The sequence below is a fragment of the Acanthopagrus latus genome, chromosome 10, assembly GCF_904848185.1.
Source record: "Acanthopagrus latus isolate v.2019 chromosome 10, fAcaLat1.1, whole genome shotgun sequence".
Taxonomy (NCBI): Eukaryota; Metazoa; Chordata; class Actinopteri; order Spariformes; family Sparidae; genus Acanthopagrus; species Acanthopagrus latus.
In genome coordinates, this window is record NC_051048.1 from 8,411,298 (window position 1) to 8,430,925 (window position 19,628).

The 19,628-nt window shown below is 41.0% G+C and overlaps 1 protein-coding gene and 1 long non-coding RNA gene across 4 annotated transcripts in view; one reads left to right on the top strand and one right to left on the bottom strand.

Moving 5' to 3' along the window:
• stim2b (stromal interaction molecule 2b) overlaps positions 1-18,551 on the top strand; it is a 43,456-nt gene extending 24,905 nt beyond the window's left edge. For 2 of the 3 annotated variants that reach the window (XM_037112408.1, XM_037112406.1), the window contains exons 3-12: positions 8,571-8,682; positions 10,133-10,244; positions 11,582-11,697; positions 11,789-11,966; positions 12,062-12,239; positions 12,578-12,739; positions 13,198-13,298; positions 14,229-14,467; positions 14,559-14,802; positions 15,549-18,551. In XM_037112408.1, coding sequence (XP_036968303.1) covers positions 8,571-8,682; positions 10,133-10,244; positions 11,582-11,697; positions 11,789-11,966; positions 12,062-12,239; positions 12,578-12,739; positions 13,198-13,298; positions 14,229-14,467; positions 14,559-14,802; positions 15,549-16,185 — 2,079 coding nt within the window. In that variant the 3' untranslated portion in view covers positions 16,186-18,551. The remainder of the gene's footprint in view (positions 1-8,570; positions 8,683-10,132; positions 10,245-11,581; positions 11,698-11,788; positions 11,967-12,061; positions 12,240-12,577; positions 12,740-13,197; positions 13,299-14,228; positions 14,468-14,558; positions 14,803-15,548) is intronic. The other variant, XM_037112407.1, reaches the window with a different exon arrangement.
• Positions 14,362-19,628, bottom strand: part of LOC119027316 — a 42,045-nt gene continuing 36,778 nt past the window's right edge. Inside the window, exon 3 of the long non-coding RNA XR_005077345.1 lies at positions 14,362-14,496. This is a non-coding gene — a long non-coding RNA (uncharacterized LOC119027316). The remainder of the gene's footprint in view (positions 14,497-19,628) is intronic.

The following is a 19,628-nucleotide window of genomic DNA, read 5'->3' on the forward strand; positions in this document are numbered from 1 at the left end:
TCCCAGTACAACGTCAGTCTCTTCCAGGCAACGACGAGTTGAAAAGAGTGATGCGGTTATGAGGGACGGTGACGAGTGTGGGGCCGTCACCTCGTCGCCCCCTTTGCCGCCTGGCTGAAACCTTACACTGAGCCAACAAAGATCTCACTGGCACTTCCTGCTTCTTTTCCTTCTCTTATTTCTCCCCAGCACGCACACTCACACTCTCTTACACACACGCAAGTACTTTTATCCAAAAGTTTGAGAGGATGACTGAGACAAATTTACGAGGATGTTCATATCTGTAATGTTATAGCCGTGGCCAGGATATCCAGTTTTTCATGACATGCATTTCAGAGATTCTTATGCTGCTGGTAAAGATGACATGAGAGGTGACTGATGGTGTCAGCGGCTTTTGGCTGATGTTTACCTGTTTGGGTTTGAAGCACCTATCTGAACAGGGAAAGAAATTTATGTGTATTCTGCTCAAAACAATATTCAAAAAATATCTTTGAAGGCAGCTTTGAAGGCTGATTGATGTTCTTGGAGGCATTTCTGTTTATCCGTTCTAATTTGTGGATCATAAACACCAGGTTTTTTAAGCCCAAGTGCAAAAAAACAAGACAAATTTGCTGTTTTTTTCTCAACCTTTTCATTCTTGTCCTGTTTGATGAAAGCCATAAAGTACAATAGAATAATCACGGAAATAAACAGCAGAATACGTTGCAGCCTTAAAGGTCTCAGCTCTTCTTTCACCATGTTACTGTGAGCACGACTCTCACTTAATACTTTCTCTGCTGCAGCAGAAAAGCAAAAGGCCCAGGCAGACAAACACGATCATTTCGGTTTTTCTTTGTTCATGCAGCCCTCAGATGGAGGAGCTGTATTTCTACATTGTTTCAGAGTTGAGGGTTGACCTTGCGCAAGTGTATTAAGCTTTCTCAGGAATTTTGGCTGCAAGCTGAGAAGTTTCACGCTTATTTTTGGTATTTTGATTGCAGGTAATTTATCATCACAAGCAATGCATGGACCAGAAATTTGAATGTTGCGCTATTACAACCCCCTTTAGCCAAAGTCATCACTGCTCACCAGTAGTGGTTTTAAGTACTGAATTGAAGTGGCTTGCAAGTGCGTAACAGGGGAGAACGGCCCTTGTACCTCTTACTTAAAGCAGCTTAGAGATAGTGATGATAGTGTCAGTATTTTCATCAAAAGATTGACATCTGGGAAACACTTTGAGTGTGAGCACCAAGCATCGATGTTATAGTCACATAGTCCACTTCTCCTCATCCCGTTGTAGTCCTGTCTGCTCAGAACACAAAAGCTTGATTTAGTTTCTTTCGGTACATGTTGCTGATACTTCTGTATTTGTACTAAATGGATATTTCAAATTCTTTCTGCCTATTTTCTTCTTTGAAATAATTTAATCTTATTTATCTTCTTCAGTTCTATTTTATTCTATATCTTATTACCACTGTCTTATATTTTGCACTATGCAGCTCAGGGAGACTCTGTGTTTCTTTGTTTTGCACAATAGCAATAAGGACTTGAATCTTTACTAGTAATGGAATATTGTCAAACTATGGTATTTCTACTTTTACTTCATTAAAAGATTTGAGGACTTTGTCCACCACTGTCACTGAGTAGAAATTGGCCTTATCATTAGGTGATTGTGGACCTGGTAGCACTGCAGCGTTTTTAAAATTCCTCTGTCACTCAACAACAATCAGTTTTACAGGTTACATCAGTGCACACAGATGATTTAAAGGTCGCTGAGTTGCTGTCATGAGTTGCACTCATCATTCCAGCGACATGATCTAGAGTGCTAAGAAAACGTCTGCACCTACAAACATATGTTCTCACACGTACAGCATTGACAGTGGAGCGACGAGGTGGGGAGAGCAAACAAGGAAGTGGCGAGACCAACAACAAATTTCTCTATTCCTTGCACAGCTACTGTATTCAGTTAAATCAGTCAGGATGTCGAAACAGAGAAGGCGGTGGCTTTTGAAGTTGATGTTCGGAGTCACTGCTGAACACAAATAGCTCCTCCAGCAGACAGCTGGATTTTTGTCAGAATCAGTTGGCGTGATGAGGGGAAAAGGTCGATTTTGGCAGTTTCACCAGCATTGCTGTTCCCTCTCATGATTATCTGCATGTTTGAAGTTGCGCGTATTTATAATCCGTGCCCAGAAATCTCCCAGGAAGTGATTTTCTACCCCTGAAGGCCTGATGATGATGATGTATATAAATAGTCTTAAAATCAAAAGTAATCACTTTTTTTACAGTCTGAAATTTGACCACTGTGGATGAATTTTATTAGGAATGTAATCCAGTGAAACACGACCCAGTCTGATTACTCTGTGAGTCCGGGCGCCATCAGGGTGTTTTGACTGACGTCCGGGGGTCTGTTGCTGAGCACAGTCGCTGGGGACGGCAGGTGCACGTCGTCTCCCCGGGGCGTTTTGGCTGCGCGCTGCCCTGCCTGCCAAGAAGACGCTCAGCTGGATCATGTTGCATCACTTTGAAATTGCAAGAACCCCAACCCGCGTCACAGCAGGGGAGGATGGTGCCGCTTCTGTGTGGACTTTATTAGTTCTTGACAGGCCATGAATAGCAACTAGGTGGAAAAATTAGGCCAGCATGTGAGTTCTAGATGTATGCAAGCATCTTGTATATATGACTCACTTTGCGTTCAGGCTTGTTGGGAGCAAACAGAAGAAACTTGAGGAGGCTCATGGAGCATTTAGGGTGTGTCTGTAGAAAGTAGAGACCTCAGAAGGGTCCAAGGAGGTGTTTGTGTACTCGTCTGGGAATTTGCTAGAGGGAACCATGAAGTGGGATTTCTTTTTTTAATTAATGACCATGAGACATTAAGGGCTTGGTTGAAAAGCATACCTTCTTTTCTTAAAACTAGAAATGCAGTCGGTTGCTCGTTTGCCAAGATGTGAGGATTGATGCCACACATTATCCGTGTGGAGCTAACGCTAGGGGGCGATTAGTGGAGCATCGAGGTTGGGTACAGGGTGATACTGCCAGGCTCTTTCCAGATGCCTCTAAAGCAAAGCAGTTGATGTTTTTTTTATCTTGTATATCTTGTACATAATGTAAGTGTGTTGTGTTTGGTGACACATTAGTTGAATTTAGCATTTGCTAGAAATAGACGTTGGTACTCGGTTACTTTAAACTTGATTTTTCTTAAATATTTTCGTCTCGATTAATCGAAAACTTCATAAAGCCTGTGGCCTATTTGGATACTTGTTTTGGTTCTGTTCTTTGTAAATTGCGTGTATTTGGGTTTTTTGCACTGTTGTTTGGACAAAAGAAATTGTGATGAGCTGTTTTTTTTTATATACATATTTTATTATTATTCCACCACTGTGATGCAAAAGCTGCAAAAAATGGATTCAAACTTTTTTACTGAGACAGATTTAAGTCATTTAGACCCTCTAAAGTCTACAAGGACAGGCCTCTGCTGCTCAGAGGATAATCTTATAAAACACAAGCTTATGTAACAAAAGCCAGGAAACATATAATTTAAAATGTCTGATAAGGAGTGCCTTGAAGAGACACCCACTTTGATCTTGTGCAGAGTAACAGGCCTCACTGAATTCTGTCTGAAAACTCAAGAAGCACGAGGAAGATTTTAAGATGCGAGTGATGGCTTCACGATGGAGACTGCCCAGCTGTCATGTGTGATAAATCAATTGTTCTTGCACTTCATAAATCCAGATCCAAGTACAGCAAACGTTTTGTCCCAAACTTAAAACACATTAACAACAACTAATCAGTCTCATAATCCTCTTCCTGTAGTTTCACATTACCCTAAGATTTGATCAGTGTTGAGATAACATGTGAACGTGATGAGCTTTTTAGTAAATCATATTAACAGTCGTAGACGGGCGGTGTGGACGGAGAGAGCGCAGAGGCTCTCGACTGGAGCCAGCTTCCACCCAGTCTGGAATCTGATTGGAACAAATATGTCTTTGTTTGCTGCTGCCTGTGTCTGACGATGTGTCATACCCCGTCTGTGCTCAGCCTCTGTCTGTGTCCATGTAGAATATTAATCTCCAGGCTCTCTTTCCCATTTTCATGCGTACAAAAGTCCAGCACTGTATTTTTATTGTTTACTGTCGAATCAAAGCGTGAACACAATTTAAGACCACTTTATTTTATTTTTCTTGCCGGATTTTTTTTCTCTTTTGACAATTCAATAGGCCATAATTATCACAACTATCCCACCACCTAACCACAGTAGCTGCAAGGCTCCCACACAAAGACCTATCTTTATGTGTGCGGCTGACCACATATTTTATATGACTCCATAAAACACCACAAAGCTGCCTTTGACCACATGCAAAGCTGCTCCTCCAACACGTTTCATAATAAGATGAACCAAGTACATCTGATTACTGTTAATTAGGTGGCTCTTTGTAGTCTTTGTAGTCTTTTCAGTCCAGTATTTTTCCTTAAACAACTGTGACATTTTAATTGGATCAGTGGTAGAATGTAGGGATATACTGATTTAAAAAGCAATAATCAGCATTGTTCCCATTAACAAGTAGCAGAAAATGTAAATACTGAGGTAAATTTTGTCACTAAGATTTGTATTCTTACTGCTAATATATAATATGTTGGTGAAAAATAATCAGTCTCTGAGTATTTTACTTAGATTATATGCTGCTTTAGACTTGTCCTCAGCTCCTCCACTACATTTGTTTGAAAGCTTTAGTTACCAGCTACTTTGCACATTCACTTTATCAATAATTAAATGAATTAATAAATGATGGTTTTTTTCTTATGAATTAAGATACCTCACAGTATATAAAGTAGTTGTGTTAGCCCCTCTACTCAGTGATACTATAATGAATGACTAATGATATTCCAGGAATATCATATCTATTATTCTGAAGTGGGACATTCTACATAATGAGTACTTTTAATTTTGGTACTTTCACTTAGATCTGAGTACTTCTCCCACCATTGCTCATTTGTATGTAGGTCATACGTTGTTGGATTTCTAACAAGAACGCTGGTGGTGAAGTAATAATCAACACGTTTACAGAAAAATAAGTTATTTTACAAATGTCTGTGAGGATAAAGAGAAAATAGTTTGGTTACTTCACAATTATAGACTTCAAAAAAGAAGATTCTTTTGTGGCCGTAAAGAGAGACTCAATCTGTCCATTCATTCATCAGTCCTTTTCTATTCTCGTTCGTCTGCTCTGGCAAACATCCTCGAAGTTTGCATTCGCTGCCAGCAGGACTTCGTTCCTCATAAAGTACAGTGAGCATTAAAGGCTTTGCAAGACATTTGTTTGGACTACTATTGCACACATTGTGGTCCCTGCAGTGACTCAGCAGACAGTTGGTTCCTTTAGTTGGTTCCTGGCTTTACGTCAGTGAGAAAGCTCATTTGCATTTGTATTGTGTAAGAAGGAGAAAAACAAAACACTGGGCAAAGTTTTCAGGCTCCTTTTAAGTATTTTGTTCACTACTGGTGTGCTGAATGAGCCTTTCAGACCCAAATGTGGACCCTCTGACATAGGTGAACACAGGCTACAATAACAACTATTGAGTTATTGTTGGATTATTGAAGGTTCAGTATAAATGTGTAGTTTCTACAGCCCTTCTGTATCCTGGATAGATTAATCTAAGTCTAATGGATTGCTAAAGAAATGGTTAATCTTCTTTATCTTTCCAGCCATGCTAGTGTTGTGGTTTTGAGGACGTCACAGTTTTTCGATCCACCATTTTTGCCCCCCCAAAATATTTCTGTAACTATTTGGTGGATTGCCTTGTAACTCTGTTGATGTATCAAAGCACGGCAGACAAAAAACAAACAAGTTTGTGACTGCAGATTTTACAATTGGTGGCTGGAAATAAAATGCTTGCAATTACTTGACCAATCAGAAAGGTTTACTGCTGTAACCTTTAAAGTGTGCTTTTTGGCAAATAACTCCCCGCCCAGAGGGAAAAATGTCCCTGGAAGTTAATTGAGACTGGTCCTGGTGGTGGTTTCTTACAGTGGAAATGAGACTTTCAGGTGAAATAAATCCAAGTATAGAATAACAGAATGTGGGTCTTGTTTAAATTGTCATGTCACCTGACTTTGGCACACATAGGCTGAATGTGTGTTTAAAAATGTGTCACCCTGTTTGCAGGGTTGAATAAACTTTGCATCATCAGTTGGCACACCCTCACACCACAGCCTGGAGATCGGATTCATCCAAGTGAAGGAGTGAAGAAATCTAGAAAAATGGGTGTCGTCCACTCTTTCTTACTACACATATATATTCCGTGCACCGAGCTAAGACGCACATTTTCAACCTTGTCCATTACTGTGCTTCAGTCAATCAATAAGAGACACGCCAGATATTGCGTTCACAAAGCACCAGGTGCAGCTCTGACAACTTAAGTGTCATGGCTTGTCGTCTCTTCAATGTGCCATTAAAATGTACATGAGTGAGTGCAGGAGTGAATCTCACAGGCGACATTTTCAAACCATTTCCTGATCACAGAGGGAGATTTCTTTCTGTGACAGGAAAAAATGCGTTCAGTGCTTGTTGCAGGCGGCCTCTCAACACCAAACTGCCATTATGTACTCAATGTCAAGCTCACAGCACTCCTTCAGACTTGGTGAAAAGTGTGTGAAATTGCTGGAGGATCTGAAAATGCACATGTATGCCCACGATCAGTACAGCTGTTCAAGATGCCAACTTTGAATCCTTTTAGGATTATTTCAAAGGGAATTGTTGCAGTGGAGCATTGATGATAACCTCCATCTTTAGTGCAGGCACATGATGGTTCTCAAGCTGCGTTGGGATCTGTCTTAAGTCAGATGAGAAACTCCTTGATCTGTAACTTTTGTGATTTGTTGATGGTATGAAACGTACAAACAGCCTCTGCTACAGTTTATATTATAGTCTCTGTGTAGCTGATGAAACCTTCCTCTTACAGCAGGTTTGTACTCCAGAGTCAAAGGCTCTGACGTTTAGTAACACCTTTTGTTTGCTGCTGACATGAACACAGTGCATCCTAACAGAAAGCACATTTTACTCCCCGCTGATCACACCTCATCCTGAAAACTCGGGGACTTTTTACTCCTCTGTGGATCTACCAGCTAATCTTCTCTTTATGTGTCCCTGATTGACAATTAACAGCATCAAGCTGCACAACTGCCTTCTTCCAGGAGGCTTACAATGTAGATGTCATTTCTTTATATTAAATCATTTCATGCAATCTCAGCATACCTTAAGAGTATAGCTTGGGATAGGTTTATTTACTTTATACAGAGGTCGGACATTTTAAAGCTTTAGATTTATTGGGTCAATAATTTAGGCTTCCAACAGGGAAGTATCCAGTTAAGGGGCTTTAGACATGTGTTTACTTGCTTCCTTGTTGCAAGTTAGATAAGAGTGATGCATACCAGTCATTCCTGTGCGTTAAGGAGCTGGAACCAAGAACCATTAGCCTAGCTTAGCATGAAGATTGGAAGTAAGAGGAAATGGCCAGTCTATCTTACGCCAAAGTTAACAAAAACACCTACCAGCACCTTGAAATCTCACTGACTGTACAGAAAATACATTTTTAAAAAAATGTTTGGACTACAGCTCTATATTTAGTGCATACTAGGACAGTCACGGCCTGCTACTCCAATGAAAAGTGACAGGAATATAAACAACAATCTATTGATAGTAGATTTCATCTTTTCAGTCATTGTGGCCAATTTAAAATGCAACAGCATGTCCTAAAAATGACTCTTTATTTAAATTTAGGCTTCTAACTCCCAAACTAAAGCTAAAATTATCATACTGCCTTAATTAATGTTAAAACTAATAGTAGTTAGCTAACTAACGTTATTAGCATACCACATCAAAGGAGGCATGTTACTGAATTACATGTCAAGCCAAAGGCCAACAGTTCAATATTTGCTTAGTGTACACTTAAAACGGACAGTTAAATTTGCACAGTAATTTTTACCTTTTAAGTCTATTTAACATGGCTAATACAACTGAGGCAATCACCCTTCGGCACTTACTGAACACTTAAACTTAACTGCAGTAATATCAAAAGGCTAATTAGTTATCTAAACCAGGTGGGTGGTAAGAGTGAAGTTTTTAGTCAGTGCCAAGGCCACACACACTGCTACCAGCTGAATACTTTGAGGTGTTTGGTCGTCAGCCATGGCCCTTTTCATTGTTGTTGTTGTTTATGCCTGCTGGAGCGCTGGCAATCCTTTGTGTGGGTTTTCTCTGCAGGGGTGTTGAGCTCTGAGCTACCAAACGAGGACAGCCGGAAACCGAAATCACACACATACAGGTGGAAGTGTCTCTTTTCAAAGCCCCTAAAAGGAAGAAAGGAGAGCGAAAAAGAAAGTGTGTGTGTGTGAGGGAGAGACCGGTCTGAAGCCAGACTTTTAGGCAAAGCCAGCCCTCTCTGTCAAAACCACACATGGACATACACAGACAAGCCTCAGTCGCGTGTATCTCCCTCTGACTCCTTGGTTTAAACACTAAGTTTAAGACATTTTCAGCCTAACAATATTGAGCCTTCTGGAAAACTTACTTCTGTCTTTCTTTACTTCCTAGTTCATAATAGAAGACATGAAGCAGCAGCAAACCAACAAACACAGCAACCTGCACCGCGAGGACCAGCACATCACAGTGGAGGAGCTGTGGAAGGGCTGGAAGACCTCTGAAGGTAAACGAAGTCAGCGGTCTCTGCCCCCCATGTGTGCTGGCACGAACACCATTTACTGCCCTGTATTAAATCATTCAAATCGCATAAAATAAGAGATGGAGGCTAAAAACAAGTTAAAAATCAGCTGAGAACAGGGTCATTTTCTCATCAGCATAAATACATTTTAACTCAGTTAAGTCTCCTAATCAGTTCATGGACTGAACTGCTAGTTAAAAGTCTTCAACTGAGCATAATGTGAGTTATGTTAATTATGTTTAAGCAGTGTATATGATTTAGGGTGTGGCTACTTTGTGATTCACAAGTTGCTACCTCAAGGTGTCCTCGCATTCTCAGTCAGATCCAGTTAGGATATCCTCCGTAGCTTCAGCCCTTTGGCCAATATGGTCACAGGGATGTCACGGTGGGGTTTGGGGACAATTAAGTATGAAATCCCTTCTGCAGAGCTGCTATTCACAATTCTCAGCAGTTATACAACAAGAGTGAGGTGTTTCTTTACAGACTGTCATCTGAATAAAGACACACTTGACTATATAAATACACCAAATCACATGATGCATAATGAGTAACCAGCAGCTTGCCCTTCTGGGGAATCCTTGTGAGTTTCTATTGTAATTCTTAGAAAACTCAAGTGGATTCTGGGAGCTGCTGTAAGGATGTACACTCGAGGGCATGTTTACAAAGAATGAAGTGTGGACTCTCATTTTAAAGAGAACTAACCCATAATGATTCTGAGTAGTTTAACTATAATTAATTCAGTTATGGAGAATGTCAAGGGAAGATACTTTTCATTCTTCCCTCCTGTCAGAATTTCAAACGGGACAAAATTTGACCTAAAGTCCTTTTTTTGCTGTGAATGTCTTCAAACAAACAACCTCAAGCTGTCATCCTCAGCTCACTGGAAAACTCACTTCTGTCTCTTAACTTACTGCCTGTGTTTGTTTAAGACTCTGAAAATACGTGCAGAGCTAAGTGGTTAGGGAACAAGTTTTTAATGTGAGCTTCCTCAACAGCTGAAATAAACATCTTACTGTAGAGGTTGGTTTAGGTGTTGTAGTGCGAGGCCACTGCCAGTTATAGCAGCCATGACCATAGATGTAACAACGCTTAAATTGATATTTTTTCAGATTTATTTTCCCACTTTACACTGTTTATTTAATCATATCTATATACTCAAGTGCCATTTTTAGAATAATACTAACTGTAAATAAGTCTAGTTATTTATTATTTCCATTTCATTCCAATGACTCCTGCTCCACTATTTAGAAGAAAATACAAAACTGACACAAATCTGACCTCTGACCCCTGTTTGATAAGACTTTTGCTCACAAATCTTTTAATACAGAAAGTGAATGAAACTTATGAACCAAATAGTGGTATCAATAGTCATTTCAGTTGCTCAGGCATCAATTAAACATTCAATCATTACCTCTTTCCCTCTGTCTTCATCCAGTCCACAACTGGACCACGGCGGACACAGTTCAGTGGCTGAAGGAGTCAGTGGAGCTGCCGCAGTACGAGAAGAACTTCCGGGACTTCCGGGTCACAGGGAACACCTTACCTCGGTTAGTGCGACTCACAGATGTTTTGTTTAGCTGCTGGTGAGCATTGGAGTGTATTTAAGAACAGTAACAATATAATGGTCTTTGTTACAATCCCAAAGGCCCCTTTAGATTTCATTACTGTTTAATGCTGCCCACTGCTGGTCATGACAGGTAACACAAGGGAAAATCCTTCACTCCAGAGTCGAAAAGGTGTTTTTATTTTCAAGGCCATAAAAGCTTTTGTCACCTGATCTTAAATGCAACCACCATCATAATCTATAGATGCTTTTTTGAATTCATACGATGTGATGGTTAATCATTTGAAAACACACGAAATGTACCAAAAAACGTCAGACCGGCACAGTAAAGATGAAGAATTTAACAAAGTCAGGGAATGCCAACTTTACAGAGGAAAGTCAGCCGTCGGTGGGACACTTGTGGAATCTGAGTCACTGCAAACTGCAAGTATGGCATGAGCAGACAGAGGGGAGGGGGGAGAGGTTATTAAGGGGTTTCATGTTACACCACAGGGCAGATGGGGTTGCTGACTCATGACGTGATGTCACAGCGAGGAGTTCAATTTCCACAGGCTGCCATGTTGTCTGAGCCCTTTAAGATGGTGGTGGTATGCGGGAGAGGAGAAACGAGGAGATGGAGGTGTCACAAAGGTCAAACGGGGCACACGAGAGTCATCTTGTGTTCGTGCCTCCCACCTGCAGCCATACTATCGTGCTTCTTACATACTTCTGACTGATAAGTGGCTTTTAGGACCGACACTGATATATTTAGGCGAAAGGCAATTGAAATTCAGTCCATCATCTTGTTTCTGTAGAATTTGATGTCTGTTTTTGACCTCTGGAGTAGCACAAGACAGTAGCCAGGAGTGTGAACTGTAGACATACTTTAACATTTGACTTTTTGGTACTTGGCCTGGGATGGAGAAAGAATACAGGAAGAGGAGTTAAAAAGTTCACTCAAAAATCATCGTTTTTCCTTTTCTTCCATCTATATTCCACATTGAGCTGCAGAGGACACTTTCTTTTGTCCTCCACTGCTTTTGAGATGTATGCAACATGTTTCAAATGTAAAAGTTGTATTGATAGCACATCAGAAAAGCCTGATAATGTTGGCAAACTGATTGGTTAAAGTTTAGGTGGGATTAAGTGGCATCTAGTGGTGTAGTTACAGATTGCAAGCAACAGAAAGTCTTGTACTTGACTCCACTGAATGTACATTTTCTCATATTTTAAAGGAGTCATCAACACAGACAAACACTGAACTATCTACACAAAGACAAATAAGGCACACTGAAATACTTCTGTGCAGAATACTGATTGTTCTTCTTTTTAATATTTCAGAATAGCTGCCAATGAACCGTCGTTTATGTCGATGCAGCTAAAGATATTAGACCAGCGGCATAAACAAAAACTAAACCTAAAGGCGCTAGATGCAGTGCTGTTTGGGCCTCCTCTCCGTAAGTATGCACTGAATGGTACTTGGATGTTTAACCAGTATTTGCAGTGTACACTGTATTTGCTAAAGTCAGCCATCTTCTCCCTCTGCAGGTCCACAACATAACTGGATGAAAGACTTCATCCTGATGATCTCCATAGTGATTGGTGTTGGGGGCTGCTGGTTTGCCTATGTACAGAACAAGTCCAGCAAGGTGCACATCTCTCAGATGATGAAGGATCTGGAGAGCCTGCAGCACGCTGAGCAAAGCCTGTTAGACCTGCAGAGCCGGTGAGACAAGGACAGGCATCATATTCCTATTAAAATGCGACACCATGCCAGACGTTACGTTTTACACTTGTCTTATATTCCCTGTCGTCTCCCAGGCTGGAAAAGGCTCAGGAGGAGAACCGGACGGTGGCTGTGGAGAAGCAGAACCTGGAGCAGAAGATGAGGGGTGAGATCACCGGGGCCAAAACAGAGGCTCAAAGGCTCAGAGAACTGCGAGAGGGCGCCGAGTGTGAACTTAGTCGACTCAAATACGCCGAGGAGGAGCTTGTACAGGTAGGGCGATGCCAGTGGAGTGCAGTACATGTATCATAACTGTGTATGAATCCAAACGTATTCATTACTGCTTCTAAAACAAGTTAAACTTTCATCTCTTTCACAAAACACCTGCTTTAATAGCCACAAGATTTTCTCATTTCCTTTCACATTAAAAATACAGCACCAATACATCAAGAGTTCCTCTTTGTAATGAGTTCTCTACTTCAAACTCTGGATTTAAAATTCAACGAGTATTCACCCTCACTTACTGTGTTTGATCAATGATCTCACAGGGCTAAAGGTTTTTAATATTTGACGGTGAATTTAACCTGATGTATCACATTGATCTCGCGTAGGTGCGGAAGGCTCTGAAGCGAGCGGAGAAGGAGATGCAGTCGGAGCGGTCGGTGCCCGAAGCTCTTCAGAAGTGGCTCCAGCTCACACACGAGGTGGAAGTTCAGTACTACAACATCAAGAAGCAGAGCGCCGAGTTTCAGCTGTGTGTCGCCAAAGAAGAGGTAAGAAGAGCAGTGTTTTACACAGCACACCGCGTAAGGTGTTGAGCTGGTTGACTTTAATGTTCAGCACTTTCAGAAGGGGAAATTTGCCGAGAAACCTGGAACTGATTTTACTGGAGTTGAATGACATGATTTGTGAAAAAATAAGTTTCAGCTACTATTTAAAAAGGAGAGATGTGTCAAAATTTGCAACCTGTAACATTTCTACTCCTAACAAATAAGGGGTAGTTACCCACTAACTGTAGCTGCTGACAGTATGTCTGTTAAACAGCTGCATAGTTAATCTGCAGATTCACATCAAAACTTCAAGTGGGGTGAGACTAAAATCACAGATTGCTTGTTTGTTCCTTCAGTTTAGAGAGTCCTTCAGTCTAGCCTGTTCAACATCTCCATGTTGTTTGCTATTGTTGCAGTCTAAATAACACTATGAAATGTCCTCTCTTGCTTTTGAATCCCAGGCAGAGAAAATAAAAAAGAAAAGAAGTTCTGTGTTTGGAACTCTTCACGTTGCCCACAGCTCATCACTGGATGAGGTGGATCACAAGATACTAGAAGCAAAGTAAGGGAAAAGAGCACACTCACACACTTTACAGCAGCTGGAGACACACGTGACTACAGGAGAGTGTGTTGTCTTAGATGGGTGTATTTTGTTAGCCATAGGTATTGATTTGCAGTATTGTGAACCAATCATGGTGCTTATTGAAAGTAAGCGTAGCAAGAAAGGTCATTGTTCCATATTAACCAGCAATCTGACTTCAGTAAATAACACAATACCTAACATGAAGAGTGTTATTTTGTAATATTCTATATATTACTATATACTACATTTTTGTTTTATAGTAAAGCACCTTTAAATTTCAACACAACTGTTAAGTCCACCTTGTTAGAAGCATTATTGTGTTTCTGACACTTAACCAGGAATCTCTTCCAAAAGATTGATTCTAATCATATTCAGCTGCTGAGTGCCCTGTCTGCACTTTGTTCACCTAGACAAGTCAATGTTTTCTTCTTTAAATACAAAAAAAAAAACATACAGAAATAAGTCTGAAAGTCCTTTCAGGCACCTATTCAAATCAAGCTTTTCCAAACTTTTGAAGGGTATTTATTCATTATCTGCTGGAAGATTAAATGCTGAAAATCTTGTGTGCCATCTTACACCAACAGTGAATTTTGTTCAGGGATGAAACTCTTCAGAGCTCTCACCAAGACACTATCTGACTCTTCAATGTCAAGTTCTTGGACAGATGTGACCACATAATTCTGTTATTACCTTGGTTCAGTATATATATTTTTTTTTTCAACATTCAGAGGCTTGTATAACCAAGGAGCTGCCACTCAGCTAAAGAAGTTCTGTGTTTAAAAGCCAAGAAACACATTAAAGAGAGAATAAGTTAAATATTTCACTTAACTTAAACAGGCAGAAGTCTAAAAGTCTGAGTTTAAATCAGAAACAAAATTTAATGTTACCTGTGATTTTTTTCTTTTAAAGGAAGGCCCTGTCAGAGGTAACAGCTTGCCTGAGGGAGCGTCTGCACCGCTGGCAGCAGATCGAGAAGCTTTGCAACTTCCCTGTGGTCAACAATTCGGGGTTGCCGAGCCTGACAGCCAGCCTCTACTCAGACCACAGCTGGGTGGTGATGCCTCGAGTCTCGGTGCCTCCCTACCCCATCGCGGGAGGAGTAGATGACCTGGACGAGGACACGCCTCCCATCATTCCACAGTTCACAAGTGAGTTAAAATCATAGGATCCTGGTGACCTGAAATGACATGAAAGACAGAAATATGTTGATATAAATCCTGATATTGTGTCATTCTCCAGCGGCAACGCTGATGCGCCCCCCGCTGACTCGCAGCAGCAGCCTGTGTCGTTCCCGCCGGAGTCTGATGAGTTCCCCACAGTCCTCGCTGATGTCCCCGGACCCTGACCTGCTGTCCATGGCTAGCTCTTCCCTCTCCTATCGCCCCGAGGCAGACGACGAACATATCATGTTCAGCTCGGATAGGAGGGGGTATGTAGCGGTGGCCGGAACGCCGCGGAATGGTTTTACAGTTTGGACTCACAGGTGTTTTATTCAGACATTCACACAGATGCTTGGAGCTTTGGGGGTTAAATGGTGCCATCTAGTATGTGAAGGATGCATGAATTTACCTCTACATGACACAAGCTAACAATGTCATAAAATAACATAGTTATAATATAGAAATAAATCCTGCACTTTGTCACTGATTTGCTCTAATATACTGTCAAAAAACACATAACCCTGACAAAACTCAAACAGTGGACACATTCATATGAAATGTCAGTGATGATAACTAAAAGTAAAGTAAAAATTTGTGTTTTTAGTTATACATTCTGACGAAGCAAGAAAACCTTTGGATTCAACTCTTGGAATACTTATTTCAAATAAAAAAAACAAACAAACAACACTGGTAGTAGAGGTCAATATGACAAATTTCACAGAATCTGGTCACTTATGGCCAAATATTGACACTAACTCCAAGGGGTTGTTAAAGCATCCGAAAAAGTCTCAAATTCAATACCTCATACTAATCTGTTGGCAAAATATAGATTAACCCTACACACTCTAATCACCATAACTCCTACCTCTGCACAGGTCCACATATATATATATACACACATATGAAATTGTCTGATTGAACTGCTAATTTCACAATTTTTGATTCAGAATTTAAATTGGGACACAATCCGTATGTATTCAAAATACACATCATGACCGACATGTTCAAAGCTCTGATCAAATGGCTTTAGAGTGTTCATGAGTTGTGTCCGTCTGCTCTCCTCTCTCAGGGATCCGGTTCAGGAGTGCGGCTCTGACACAGACTCTCTGAACTCCTCCATGGGCCGCAAGTCACTGCACAACCCCTGCACGCCAGGTTCAGACACCCCATACCGCAAGATATCCCGAGAGGAGCTGCTGCTGTTCAGCCAGAGCCCGGACCTTCAGGCCTCCACCCCTGCCACCTCAACGACCCACACCAGCAGCAGTAGCAGCAGCAGTCTCAGGGACTCCACACCTCCCCCCATGCCTCCCACTCCAGCCACCACTCCCTCTGGTCCACCCTCCACCTCACCCTCCCCCGCCTTGGAGCACCACTCGTTTGCACACAGAGGCTCGCCCGACCTCACCCGCATCATACCAGAGTCCCAAAGCATGACCTTCTCACAGGGGAGCGTCACCACCCAGACGGGCAAGGGCATGTACAACGGCATCCTGGAGAAGTCCTACAGCTTCGGCCAGCTGCCCGCCAGCATGCTGCCCAACGTGGGTCGCAACCCGTCTCTTACCTCCCTGGACTCGGAGGGCCGGAGCGTGGGAAGGGAATACAAGCTCCAGAGCACCTCCTCCCAGGACTCCAGCGACAATGGAGAGAAAATCAAGCGCTCCTCGTCTAAAATCAAAAGCTTATTTAAGAAGAAAAAATAAAACTCACAGAATGAGAAATCTAATCTAAAGTTTTAGCTGTAATACTAAAAAGATGGACATCACTTTAAGCTAAAACATTTCATTTTCTCTCGTGTTCTTCTTTTTGTCATTGAAGATGGAATGTAGCTCAGCCTGGGTGCTTTTAAACACCTCAGAGTGGTAGCCTTATTTTTCAATAATGCCTTTTTATTTAGGTCACTCATAGCCTCACAGGGGGGGGGGGGGGCTGCCAAGGAAAAGTCAAAGAAAGGTCAAAGGTCATGAGGGTTGTCATCAAGACAGCCTGAGCTCATGCCTTCCTCACTGTCTATTTGTTTTGGTTTTAACCAAAAAGCCACTATGTGTAAATGTCTAAAAGTGCAGTCACTGAAAATATTTTAAAAAGGGGCAATTCACCATAAAACATTCTGTAGTGATATATAATCATCTAGATTTTTTTGGTGTGTTTTGGAGATATAATGGAACAGGATGGCACTCTGCTTGTGTTGCTCAAGCTGCCAAAAAATATACATTCGAAAAACTTTCTTCTTGGATTCGCCTGTGGTAGGTAAAACATGATAAAATGGCCACTCTTCCCTGTAAATATATCCTGACTCTCTGTGCACTAATCAAGAGTCAATTGACACACGCTTCTTTTTTGCTGCTGCGTGGAGGGATGAGAGATGGTGGTGTGTAAATAGGGATACAGTAGTAAAATGAACAAACTGGTGATTGTTAATCATCACTGGCTTCCATACTGCCCACTGCTTGCTTGTGTTTAGTTCAACTGCTGTTTCAGGCAACCTGTGTAGACCTGCTTATTTTGGTGGAAAAGCGGCACTAGTATCTGCCTTAGATGAGCTGTAACGTTAGCAAGCCTCTTCTCTCTGAGTAGATGCAAACTTCCTCCTGCATGGTGATAGAGAAAGAAAATGGTTTCTACATGAAACTGCTCACAACAAGGTCTGTGGATTAAATAACCAGGTCATCATTTGTAGGAAGAAATGTTGCCATAGAGTTTTTGAATGTATTTTTCAGGTTACATCAGGCACAAGCGGAGCATTCTACAGCTGATATCTTCAAAACTCACACCAAAACAGTCTTTATGAAAAAAAAGGCACTTCAGAGGAAAAATGTGTTTCTGATTTGGGGGTTAACTGTCTCTTTAAACATCATTTTGACAAATCCTCCTTTAAGTTTCTGAACTACTTCTCCTTGTTCAAATTATGGATTGCATCTTGTCTTTGAGTCCTAAACTCATGTATTTGATTGACTTCCTTTTGGAAAAAAAAAACAAAAAAAACACAACAACAAAAAAATAAACCTGCTAAAAGTTAGTTGCACTACTGTTTCCTGGTATTTTGGGAAAGAGCCGCTGCTTGCGGAGTACATACTGAATAAAGTTATAGAGATGAGAGCGATGCATGGGCGGCGGCAGAGGAGATGCAGCACATAATGCCAGAGCCAAAATTATATGATGCATCTTCAATGCTGCTACTTATGGATGTCTCAATATATATAAATGAATAAAAATATATATATATACTTTGTTTTCACATTATTATGTTCTTAAAGACGTTTTTAAATAGATTTATATTGGTGGGGGTTCCTATGAACTGATCTTTACTGAAGAAAGTTTATTGAATATGCACATTTACCCTGCACCAGTCATTTCCCCTGTTTACTTGATGTCTTGTAGCCATGCCAACATACCATTTACATTTTTGTCTTAAATACCCTCTCAACCCTGTAAAATTTGGGGCCCAATTTTGGTCAGATTGTCTGTACAAATAATTCTTGTTGTGGTTAGCGCACCAGGAAGTGACAGTGCGTTTCCAGGCTTTTTAAAAGACAAACACTAAGGATTATCTGTCCAATAAAATAGGAACTATTTGATCCAGATCTGCCCCTCCACCCATCAACCCCACCCACACTAAAGCTCGAAGCCGACCCATGCAATACGGTCCTGTTCCTCACCTCTGGGCCTGCACCGAGCGCACTGATGTCAAGAGCTCCTGCTTCACACTGTGATTTTTTTGCCTTCCTCCCTTCATCCTGGACCTGGCTGTCACTGCTGCAATTTAAACCTGATGGGTCATGTGACGACCGTGACAAGGGCAAAGCGATGAAAATGTCAGGAGGGGACTCAATGCCGTGAACAAGATGGCGCGGATGACGTGAGGATCCAGTGGCCTCTGTTTTTACAGGATATATCTATATATTTGGGAGGTTGCGGCAATACAGCACACAATGAAGGAAATAGACAGAACTGAAAGACAAGTAGAAAAATGAATGTTTACGAGACATTAGGGGGTTTTTTTGAGAACATTTTGTGTGTGAATATTTGTATACTGTAGAAGAATTAATAAAAAAAAATGGAGGCCTCATATGTTTCAGAGTTATGTTTGCTGAAGTGTTTCACTCTACTCTGGAAACATTTTTAAAACATTATTAATCATTACTTTTAACTACAGAGCAAATGGAAAAATTTAAAGGACAACATGGATGTATTTTATCATTTTTTTTTATTTACTCATGTTAAAAGGGACACCAAACTGAGATTTGTCATTGGGAGTAGTTATCAGCCTAACCTACAGTTTATTATGTGTTCTCTATACAGGAGATCTTTAATAACCGCAAAAAAATTTACCCTGTACTACAAGTTAGATCATTTGTGAGTCAAAAGCAGTCTATTAAATTGTATTATGGGAAATGTGGTATCCAGTGTTTTTGTCCCACAGTTCAAAACAATCCTCGATTTTTTTTAATTAAACATTTTATCGATGTAACATTTCAATAACTTATGTATATGATACTTGTCTGATAGTATTGTGGAGGGCAGGTCTGTTAACTGCACAGATCCCTCACTAAACTTAATACAGAGAAGTGTCCCACAAAGCAACGTTACAGAACCAAACAAAGGTAGTAGTAATTGTCTTTGGCAACAAGGAAAAATACCACAGCTGTACGTGCAGAAGCACCCATCCTACTGATTCCTCTTCACATTTCAGTGTCTGTCACTGGCAAAAAAACTTTAACTCACCGAGTGTTTATGATGGGGAAAAAAAAAATCTCCGCAACAGTCAGCACTCCGGACCGAAACTTCAGCAAACTCTACAATCAAAACTCCATCGGGTTTTAATGGACAAGGGAGACACCAGGGAAACCCCTTGAAAACACACACATCATCATGGCATGTACCGTCACATCTCTTTAGGAGCCGCAGCGCGGCTTCCTATGTTAATTACGCAGCAGTTCATCTTCACAGCGGTGTTAGTTACAGCTCATAGGACTGGAAGTTGTGTCACGATTTCAGCTTTGATACGTGTATCGCTATATGAAAACACCACACACTTAATAAATGTAATATTTCTTAATTCATCATCTATACCGCAATCAATTTCTACACATTTTTTTGAAACAAAGAAATCTCAACATATCCCAAAATTTGGGGAAATTTGCAG